This window comes from Arachis hypogaea, chromosome 1 (genome assembly GCF_003086295.3).
Source record: "Arachis hypogaea cultivar Tifrunner chromosome 1, arahy.Tifrunner.gnm2.J5K5, whole genome shotgun sequence".
In the NCBI taxonomy this organism is placed as follows: Eukaryota; Viridiplantae; Streptophyta; class Magnoliopsida; order Fabales; family Fabaceae; genus Arachis; species Arachis hypogaea.
In genome coordinates, this window is record NC_092036.1 from 39,595,846 (window position 1) to 39,607,863 (window position 12,018).

Genomic DNA, 12,018 nt, shown 5'->3' on the forward strand with positions numbered 1-12,018 from the left:
TCCTTCCTTGCAGTTGGCTTTGTCATGTCCCACTCTTCCACACCTAAAGCATACCAAATGAATGCCCTCATATTCCACTACATGAGTTTGTCCGTCAATCTGGTATTGAGAGACTAGAGGCTGTTGTAGGTCAACCTCCACATATAACCGTGCAAATTTTTCCCTTGTGATTTCTGCTGTATTTGTGTCCACCTTGATGGTTCTTCCCACAATGTTTCCTATTTTTTCCAAAATAGGTCTACAGTAGTACTCTATGGCCAAACCTGGAAGTCTAATCCAAGCTGCTATATTATCTATGGAAGTATTCATTGGATTAAAATCTGGTTTCCACAACCTTACTGAGAGGTAGTGATCCAGAATTTTCCATGGCCCCTCCATTAAAGCAAAATCCAGATCTTCAGAATTATAGAACTTGACAAGGAAAAACTCATTTCTGAGGTCAATGACGTCAATGCTTCCCCTCTTCCCCCACATCACCTCTAATCTCCTCTTCATAGCCAACAATGAAATTTTTCTCCCCAACAATTTAACAATGAGTGTGTCCCACCATTCCTTCTTGAGTTCTCTTTTCACTTCTTCCCCTATCACTAGATTGTAGAGGCCGTTTGGCATTTTTTTGACAATAATATCTGATTCATCCTCATCACTATCCTCTGGTTCTTCAACAGTTTCATCAGTAGCCATTTTCTCTATATTTTGATCACCCACCTCATTGGCAGCGTTCTTCCCCATTCTAACAATTTCTGCAAAAGAGTGGGGGACTCCTCCGACCCTGCTTTCTTATTCCTTGTTGCTATTTTCTTCTACTTGGGCCTCTTGTTTTCCATGTTTCTGATGCTCGACCTCTGTTTCCATCATCCATTCCTCCACTCTAGGTGTCAGAGCCATCTCTCCAGAGTATTCCTCCGCTTCTCTCGTCTTCCTCACCTTTTTTAAGTTTCTCAAAGATGATTCTCCTTCCCTTCTCCTTTCTCTAGGATCATGGGATCTGGACGTCCCCCTCTCACATAAGCTCCTCTCATAGAGGACAAAAATCACTCGCACCAGTTGAAGAAAAATCCAGCCAAATTTATTTTCACTAGTCTAAAGCACATATGACTCAGTGAGTAGCCATTATCCAACACTTCAAATTTCTTGGCTCTTTATAAAAAAAAAAATTGTAATGATACAATAAAATAAGCGCAAGTGATTTTAGGGCTTCGTTTGTTTTTCTAAAATTGGAATGGATAAATAAAAAAAAATACATTAAATAATTTTATCGATATACCTAATATTAAATATGTATTCTCAAAAAATATTTTAGAAATTGAATTTTAATGCAATTTTTTACGAATATGATTAGAAAAATAAGATATTTTTATTATTAAAATTTGATGATTTTTGCTAAGTATATATTTTTTGTAATTTTTTTATCAACAACCAATAATACTTTTAAAAATTAAAAAATATAAAAATTAAATTTTTTATTTTTTAAATAATTATCTAAATATTCCTATAAAATTTAAATTTTGATTCAAATGCGTAATACATAAGCCATTTGTCACTCACAAAAGAAATAATACTTTTCTTAGACATTTTTATCGCATTTTAAAATTATTTAAGAATATATTTTTGTTAATAACAAGATTCAAATACATTTTTATCAACAAAATTATTCACATATATTTTTAGTAGTTAAACTAATTAGAATTGAAACTGAGAGATTAAAACTAAATATTATGTCTATTTATCAGAAATCAAAACTAAAATTTAAGTTTTAAACCAAATTTTAATTCTTTCCACATTTCAAGAAAGTGAGTAACAAACAAAAGAATGATATTTATAATAGAAACTAAAAATTTAATGACATTTCTTTTTAAAGATACTCTCATTACCTTTTCAAATTCCAAATCTACTTGTCTCTATATTTATCTTAAACTAAATATGATACTACAACATAACTCAGTTCAATACATTTTACACTAAACATAATTCAGAGACTTAATTTAATTTCTATCAAATAGTCTCTGTTTTTCAATCTTAATCTCCCTTTCAAACATAACCTAATTGTTGTAGAACCAGACCGGATTTTCATTTTCAATGATCAAACTATGAGATAGCCAGATGGGTAAGATTTTTAAAACCTTGAGCCAAAGGAGCACGGAAGGTATGCACTAGTACCGTGTAAAAATACATAAGAAAATATCAGTAAATTCATCCATCACAAGTAAATCATACATTTAGATACAAAACACAAGCTGGAAATGAGCGAGTTTCTTCTTCAACTCGAAACAACTCAGGCTTCTACACGAGCCCTTACTTCATGTATTTTTGCAGGAATTTCCTGTGGAAATCATTCCTTATGGTATCATTGATGAATCGCTTGGCCACCTTGGTTTCACCACGGGCTTGGTTCTTAAACACCACATCATCGTCCCACCTAAAACAACCAAATGCACGCGCAAAACAGTTAACGAAAATAAAAATCATAAAGAAACCTAGCCAATAACTGCCGTTTTGGTTTTCAAGGAATATAAATCTGTAGATTCAAACCTTCTTTTCACGCTGAATGACGTAGGATTATTTAGCAAAGGGTTTCCTCGCAGAAGCTCTGCCTCCTTTACTTTAAGCTCTTCCTCTTGTTCTTGCCGTTCCTGCACAAGGACAACATACAATTAAAAGTAACATACTAAGAATCATGACAACTCTATTCAGACCCAGCAACTATCATCTGTAATACACAAGCAGAATGGCTCGAGCACCATCCCTCCCACAACAAAGTAAATAGACAATAGTACTAGTATGGGAGAAAATGGAAAGAAGAGTTTGAGATCCCCATCTAGAGAGTTTCAGAGGCATGACTTGACAGGTTAAGTACAACAAAAAGAGGAGATAATAACTTTACCTTGCGTAGCTTTTCTTCTGCCCTTTCCTTCTTTATTTGTTCGAGCTCGGCCATCAAAGCTTCAGTGTCATCCTCGTCGTCATCGTCATCGTCATCATCACTGACATAAGTTAAATGACACTTAAATTAAACTATAATTCAACTTGTTTGATTCCACAAGTTGAAGTAAGAAGTTTGGCATCAAATACCAGAAAAGGAAATTTAAAGAGAAAACGACAATAGATCCCTGACCTTTTAACTTGAACATAAATCCTGACTAATTGAAAATACAAAAACATCCTTCACCTTCTAAAACGCGAGACATCTAAGTCCCTCTGTGGGACGGAAGCATTTAGATGTCTCGCGTTTTGAAGAATGAGGGACGCTTTTTGAATTTTCAATTAGTCAAGGATTTATTTGTCTTCGAGTTAAACAATCAAAGACCTATTTGTCTTTTTCTCTAATTTAAAATGCAGCAGCCAACAATACAACAGAGGACAAGGAATTATGAGATTGAAAATATCAGCTGCTAAACAAAAATATGGAAAACAAAAATAAAAAGCACAATGTGTTAAAATGACAACATAGAATTATTCACTTGGTTTGAGCTTATTTGGATTTGTTTCGAAATAAATGTGACAAAAGGAAAACATTTAATTGCTAATCCAGTAACTTCCAATGGTGAAAAGCAATGCTAACACTTACATCCGCTAATAGTTAAGTGTCTATAAGTTATAGGATGTCATTTATATTATAGCATGAGTATATATATAAGCACCATTGCACCAATAATATATTTTGATCCATTTGTAATCACATAAGCATTATGTGAAGTCTTATACTTTGAATGTGTAAATAAAGTATCAATCAATTATTGCTTTGCAAACCATAAAATCAAACGATAAACATGCATAAATAATGAGCTAGAATTATTCCCACAAGGCTATATGCAGAAAGATATTTTGTCATGTTACTACTTTCTAATACTAGCATGCTTGCAGATTTGAAGCAGTAAAGATGATTTTAATTAAATCAGTGGCACATAAAGGATGCATGCTGCAAACTCATGCAAACACTCAATAGCTAAAATTTAACTGTATTTCAAATAGCAAACCTCTCATTGTCACTTTTGACTTCAACATCAGAATCATCTGCATCAATACTACGTGCAACAATGCGATCTTCAATGTCTCTCCTTGCACCTGTTACAATAAAGACCCACCAAATGAGAATACTGAACGTAGAATGCTGTTCTGCTTTCTCTCTTTCTATTTTTCAGTGAAAGCCCATGCTCAAAATATTTAATTTTTAACATTCGGTAAAGAGAATACCTTCCAACAAAAGATGGCTACCCTTTCCTCGATCTCCGTCATCTGCCAAAACATAGAAAATAGAATATTAGAATATAATAGCTTAGAACAAATGAACAGCTAGAAATTGACATATCCCCAACCCACAAATAATAATAATAATAATAATAATAATAATAATAATAATAATAATAGAAGCTTATCCGAGATGAGTTATTGCAGCAAAAAGTTTTTAAAGAGAATCACTATTGAAATTTTACCGTTATAAGATTTATTTTTCGATGAGAAATGCCTCCGCTCACGCTCTTCTAGCTCATCACGTAGGTTCCTTCTCTTCAATTCCTCCTCTGTGTCCTGGCCTTCTTTCCTGGCAAATTTAAAACGCATTCATTAGGGAGGAAAAGATACACCAGTTAAATGAGGGACTAACATTTTAACATGCATCATTGACATGGAGAATTTTTTCATCAGTAAATGATCAAAGGTGCAACATAACCAAAGGAGAGGAGCAATACATGAGAAAGACAGCGAACATAAAGATAATATCAAAAGTTTACACAAGAGAACATGAGAAGACGATGAAAACAGCCATGACACCCACACCTAACTGTAACCACACTGATTGAGAAGTTTTAGCAAATAAAGTTAGTAACCCTATCGCTTCAGTCACTTCACCAACATCTAATATTCTAATATATGAATTCAAAAGAGCTTTTCATTACATTAACCCAGAAAATAAATTGACCGTGATTACTTTCCAAACTTTCCATTATTCAATCTAGGGCACAGTGAAAACTTTTTTGCCCAGACAAAATTGTCCCAAATTCCATATTGCACCCTAGATGATATTACAACTGCTTCAAGGTACAAAATATATTGCAAATCATAACATCGTGCAAATATAAGCAAAGCATATACTTCTCTGTTAACCTACCCAGTTCATTCCTTATTACCTACCTATTTGGCTAATTGGCCTTTTTCTTATTATGGGTGTCCTGCATCTTCTGTTGGGAAAAACAGATACATATTTTGCTTGAATGAGTGTGATTATTCCTATGGTTGGGTGTGGCTGGTATTTTAGGTCATTCCAAATATATCTGCAGTTTATCTGACAAAAGTATTAATCTGGATATCGTTTGTGTGTTTCATCCCTAATTTGAACTAAAACTATAATGGGACCTAAAATTTTGCACCTCCAGTCTTGTTTCATATAAGAAATGAGAAATTATCATTTTTGTAAGTCCAAAAATTGCTATTAAATGTTTACTTTTGCTGCTCTAGCATGAAGCTTCCTTTTCTCCATACATGGGTGAATATCTTGCAGCATTTTATAATAAAACCTACATACTAGAGATCATTGTTTTTCTTAACCATGGAGAAGTTCTCAGAAAATCTAAGAAAAAGAGAAGTCAGGGTAATAGGTAACACTTTCCCACCATCAAAGCAACAAATTTCAATAGGAACTGATATTTAAAATTTGGAATTCGCAATTGCATTTGATTGCCGGAATAAAAAACCCAACAAAGCAAAATAGATAAGTAAATAACCAATTAGGAGGATCCATAATTTCTCATAACAAATAATACCACTTGCGACAAATCTAAAACTACAAAAGAGTTTCAACTTTCAACCTAAACTATGAAGTCATTAACTTTAAAAAGCAGATTCATACTAACACAACAGCTTGCGACTTCTCAATTAAAATCTTCACAGAAAACCTAATTCATGTTCAATCCCAAATTTCGAGTACGCGTAACGAAACCCTAGACCCTCTTTTCAATCCACACGATTACTCAACATATCACACAAAATTCAGAATTGAATACAAGAGAAATTAATTTCCGGGGCGGGGGGAGGAATCGTACCTGGGCTTGAGGGTGGTGTGGGAAGCGATGTCCCTGGAAGAGTATTTCTGTGAGGGACCGAAAATTCGGGTACCTCCTTGTTCGTTGCCACCCTTCGCCGGAGCCCATGTAGGTCGCGCTGCCGTCGTCATTTGTGGTTCTTTCTTGGATCAACGAGCTTCCTGAGACGGAGTTTTAAGGTCGTCGCTGCTTCTGATGCACGGATTTGGTTTTGTACAGTAACCGCCAGAAGATGATGCGGATGACGGAAGAGGAAGAGTAAAAAGGACAAACGAGAGGAAGGAAGAGGAATAAATACTTAAATAGTGCTATGGGATGAGAATGAGAAAGTTTTATGGGCTCTTCAGATGTATTGGTCATTTTATATTCGGCTTGGGATGAGACGGAATTTGGTCCTACCGATCTTGATCTGATTGGGCTTCACGCATTGAGATGGTTTACGACCAGTAAAATCAAACTTCATTACTTCACCAAAAACAAAAAGAAAACACTTGCAACACAACCAATACAAAAAGAAAAAAAAAAAACCCTCCCACGCTAAAAATATATGGCAATTGCCGGGAGACCAAAAAAAAAGCTGCGACTAGGATCCCTCATAAAAATAGTTAAGTCGAACAAGTAAAATCACAACTCGTAGAGAAGTGAGTCAGTTCAACTCATATAACTCACAAGTAAAGATTTTGAGTCGAGCGAGCACAATTTGTCTTTTTCTGACTCGTTTTTCTTTTTTTGTTCTTTTTTAGTATGTAAAGTTTCTTTTAAATTACAAAATCTCTTTTACTTGTATGGATAAAAAATAAAAAATTACAAAATTATGATGTAATTTTGTTTTACAAAATAAATAAAAAAAATAAAAAAAGAGTTAAATGGACCGACTTATCTAACTCATTCACTCAGACGAGTCGAGTTTAAAATTTTCTTAACTCGTTTAAAATACGGGACAATTCGTTTTTCTAATTCTTGCTCATCACAGGTAATGAATCGGCGAAAACTTGTCCACTCGTTTGTTTATTTGACATCTTTAATTGTTTTAAAATTCTTTTAAAATTAGAGTGAATTATCTTTTCTCTTGCATATTATATAAAAAATCTATTTGGTACGTCTTTAATACACAAAATAATCATACATTTAATTAATTTACACGGTTTAAATTTGATAAAAAGAATTTTTTAAAACCTGACCTAAATTAAATATATTCTAAAATGTGATTCACATGTTTTATAGTTTTAGAAAAATATAAATGATGCAATAATTATCTAGAATTTAATTTAAACATGATATTCTATATTTAAATAAAATATATAAAATAAATTATTTTATATTTTTATGTATTAAATATGCATACAATTAGATTTATTATGTGATAGTATATAAAAAAGGATAATTTAAAAAACTACTAGAGCAATTCCCATAAAAATATAATTAAACTCTCAAATTCACACGCCCAAAATTATTTCTTGAGCATTTTAATTAGGCATATTAGTCGCAATAATTAAAAATTAGTCTCATATTTTTAAACGGGTAAATATTTAACTTCATCTTTGAAATATCACCTTTTGACTTAAGTTGATGTCAAAGGACTTGAATAAATAAGTTAAAATTGAAAAATAAAAAAGAAAGGATAAATTCTGATCTTAAAAGGAAGTGTATAAGATAACATTTATAAATATTTAGAAGAAGCTATTAATGCTCCTTTTTAAAAAAGTAAAGAGTAAAGTGATAAATAAGTTCTGAAAGGATTTACATTTCGGACAAATTAGTTTCTAAAAACAAAAATAACAAATAGATGCTCAAAGATGACACATAGTGAACAAGTTAAATTCTTCCGTTGATTGATAATGTCAAATTAACAATGATGCTAATATGTAACGTTAAATATAGTAACTAAGTTCAAGATTGAAATTACACCACATCTTGAGGATAATTTAGTCCTTCTCTTGACTCAATTAAAAGCTTATCTCACGTTGAAAATGAACAGCACTAAAAACTCAACAAGCACGAAATAACAAATGGAAGGAAACGATGGAAGTGACTTGAGTAGTAGGGGAGATGCATATCATATCGAAGAGGTTCTAGCCACAAGTATGCTCCCAACTGTAACTCCCAATTGTATGCAATAATATATAAGTTCCAAACAATGGAAAATTTTAACCGGTTGTTCTTGGGATGTCCAAACTTTAGGATAATTGTTGCTTTCATTTGACAAACATTATCATCTACACTACTCTTCTTCTTAGCATCCTTTTTTATAGCACCTTTGTTGCCAATACCCAAATCCTCAAATCTCACATTTGATTCCTTCATTTTTGATCTAGTGACCGTTCATTTTGGATACACCTTTCTCACTTTTGCTGTATGATCATTTACATCAATATCATCATTTTCTAATCTAAGTGGTAGGGGCTTGTATGGCTCATCTTCTTCTTTCATACCTATCATCATCAATAACATCTTCTGATACAAGAGGGTTACTAGATTCATCACATGCAATAACATCTTCACCATCAAGTATAATGTGTTCATAGAAAATGTAAAACTCATTATCATCCTTATTTGTCATCTTATCCTCCCTTGACTCATTAATCTCAGCATGTCCTTCTATTGGATGCAATCAAAATTTAAAATTAATTGCATTGGGTCAAACCACAAAATTGACTTGTAATCATGGTATCTCAAACTCTTGAACAATGCTTTAAAATTAAAGAAGTTTAAATGGTCTAAATCAAAGAACTTCACAACATTGCCTTTCTTAACAAACTCACCCTATGGTGAAATATAGGAACAAGAAAGAACAAAGAAAAAATTAGAGTTTATATTAACTCACTTCCAAAACAAGTAACTAAAAACATTAAAAAAATTCATACACCTAAAAAGTGAAGACATATACAATAATTTAATAGTTTATACAGAGTTTTCAACCATAAAAAAATCATCACTTGCTTACACACTTTTAAACAAGCACAAAAAAATTTTAAAACTATTGGAACCATACAAAAAAAAAAAACAACAACCTTCTTAAATGAGAACCATTAAAAACTTTCTTCCTCCTTTGGTCTACAGAGACCAAAATCTTCACGAAAGTCACAAATTTTTTAAGAAAGATTTGATGGTTTATTTGGATTTCTGTGTAAATAAAGAGACATAGGGAGGATAAGAGAATTTTTTTAATTTAAAGAGGGAAGGATCGCCGCAAACGACGACATTTCCATTTCCACCTATCAGCAATAATGGACACGTCACTGTTCATAACAGTGCACGTGGCCAACTCCATTTCGTTTTACAATTAACAAAAGAACTGAATGTGTAAATACTTTATATATTTGTTACTTTTTTTCTTCAAGAGTTAATATGTTCAATATATAAATTTATTTAGGATTATTTGCCACTTTACTCGAAAGAAAAAAAGTTCAAAGTGATAAAAGAGTGCTACAGAACTCTTTGGTCGTGAAAATAACTATTTTATTAGGTGAACTCGATGCTTCTCTTGTGTGGAAGATCACAATTTTTTCAGGAGATGTGATTTTAGAAATACAATAATTGTGTGCTCTTACACTATAAAAAGTTTCTTTAGTTTTTTATTATGTAACCTTATTAAAAGAATGTATTTTACGGTCTTTTTTTTTTTCATGTAATTTTATACAAAATAAACTTTCACCTCTATAATCTATAATATATATAAAGCTATTACCAGAGTTTGACCATGACTTTGGCATCTAGCTTATTTAGACTACAACCCGTTTTGAGAGCAGGTCCACCCTGGTGTTCCTTTCTTGAGGGAGGTGCTAGACTACGACCTCTCCGATTTTGGCACACAATTCTCGAACTTTTTTCAAGTAGTTTTGAAGTAGTGGATCCCAGACTTGGTAGGTGTCGTTGATTTGTGAAGTGACCACCTGGAAATCACTTTTAACAAGCAAACTCTTAGCTCCGAGCATCTCTGCTAATGAAAGTCCAGCTAAGATGGCCTCGTATTCGGCTTGATTATTTGACACCAGGAACTCATACTTAATGGATTGCTCGTACAAGAGCCTTTTCAAGTTTTCCAGAATCACCCCCTACCTGAAACATTATTGGAGGCTCCGTCCACATGGAGCTCCCACTGCGGGGTCGATGGCTCAGTATCAGGACTGTCTCTTTCGACCAAGAAGTCTGCCATGGCCTGGGCTTTGATAGCATGCCTCGGCTGGTAGTCAACGTCGAACTATGATAGCTCTATCGACCATGCCATCATCCTCCCCGCCAAGTCGGATTTCTGTAGCACCTATTTGATGGGTTGGTTGGTTCGAACTATGATCAGGTGGCTTTGGAAGTATTGCCTGAGCCGCTAGGATGAGATAAGCAAGGCAAATGCCAGATTTTCCAACCTCGAGTATCGACTTTCTGCATTCTGAAATACCTTGCTAATGAAATACACTGGAAGTTGCCGACTCCCTGCTTCTCGAATGAGTGTCACGCCCATTGTTTCATCCAATATCGCAAGGTAAAGATATAACAGCTCACCACGTTGCGGTTTTGCCAACACCGGTGGTTTCGACAAAAGTTTCTTGAAGTGTCGAAAAGCTACTTCACATTCCTCCGTCCATCGGAAAGGGATTCCTTTTTTCATTAGGTTGAAGAAGGGGAGGGCCCTTTGCACCGAGGCCCCGAGAAAACACGAAAGGGCTACAAATCATCCTGATAGTCTTTGGACGTCCTTAACAGATCCTGGTGGAACTTACCAGCTCCATTGCAAAGGCACATTTCACCCGGTTCAGGCGCATCTTATGTTCACAGAGGGATCCAAAAATCTGGCGAAGATCACCCAACAGGGACTTCAACTTGGCAGTCTTGATGAGCATATCGTCAACATACAATTCTATTATCTTGCCAATTTGACTCTGAAAAATCTTGGTCATCAGCCGTTGGTACGTGGCCCCAGCATTTTTCAGGCCAAAGGGCATGACCGTATAGTAGTAGATGCCATCGGGTGTGATGAATGATGTTTTTTCCATGAAGCTCATATACTTGTACCCGGATGGCGAGTTGACTAGGTTGTTGATGTTGGGTAGTGAGAAGGAATCCTTGAGACAGTTGATAAAACACTATTTTATGGTTTATCTTGTACTTAATTGAGTGGATTTTATCAATCTTTTATACACTTATTCATACTAAATGCATGGGTTTACATTCTCCTTCCTGATTTTGTGCTATGATTGAAAACATGCTTCTTTGGCCTTATATTTGCTAATATTAATCCTCTCTTATTACCATTAGATGCCGTGATATGTGTGTTAAGTGATTTCAGGGATTACAAGGCATGAATGGCTCAGTGGATGGAAAGGAAGCATGCAAAAGTGGAAGGAATACAAGAAGTTGAAGAAATTGCAAAGCTGTCAGCCTGACCCTCTCGCACTAAAACGACCATAACTTGAGCTACAGAGGTCCAAATGATGCAGTTTCAGTTGCGTTGGAAAGCTAACATCCGGGGCTTCGCAACGATATATAATTTTCCATAGCTACTCCGAAGTTAGGTGACGCAGACGTGTGAATAACGTGCCTGCGTCGCATCTGCGAATCTCAACCCACGCAAACGCGTGGACGACGCTTCCGCGTCACTTTCCCGCAACCTGTACGTACCAGATTTCAAAATTAGCAATTTCTGGGTTGTTTTTGCCCTAGTTTTCGGCCCAGAAAGCATAGATTAGAGGCTATAGAGTGGGGAAATGCATCCATTCATAATCATTCATTCATAATTTTCACTTTTCATAGTTTAGATGTAGTTTTTAGAGAGAGAGGCTCTCTCCTCTCTCTTAGGATTTAGGATTAGGATTTCTATTAGGATTAGGATTTATCTCATCTTTATATCAGGTTCAATATTCCTTTTACTTTGTATTTCTCTTTTACTTTCAGATACTTTGATGATTGTATTACTTATGTTGCCTATTTGGCTTATGCACCATTCATGCTAGGATTTTCTTAAATAATATAATTTGAGGTATTT

The 12,018-nt window shown here is 34.4% G+C and overlaps 1 protein-coding gene across 1 annotated transcript; it reads right to left on the reverse strand.

Annotated features, from left to right (window-relative positions):
- Positions 1-2,113: 2,113 nt before the first annotated feature.
- Positions 2,114-6,669, reverse strand: LOC112802770 (uncharacterized). The gene is made up of 7 exons (XM_025846113.2): positions 6,039-6,669; positions 4,434-4,540; positions 4,195-4,236; positions 3,978-4,065; positions 2,885-2,984; positions 2,533-2,633; positions 2,114-2,419 (listed from the first exon to the last, which is right to left on the reverse strand). The coding sequence occupies exons 1-7, from the start codon at positions 6,167-6,169 to the stop codon at positions 2,296-2,298; spliced, it is 693 nt and encodes a 230-aa protein (XP_025701898.1). The 5' UTR covers positions 6,170-6,669; the 3' UTR covers positions 2,114-2,295.
- Between the last annotated feature and the right edge of the window lie 5,349 nt (positions 6,670-12,018).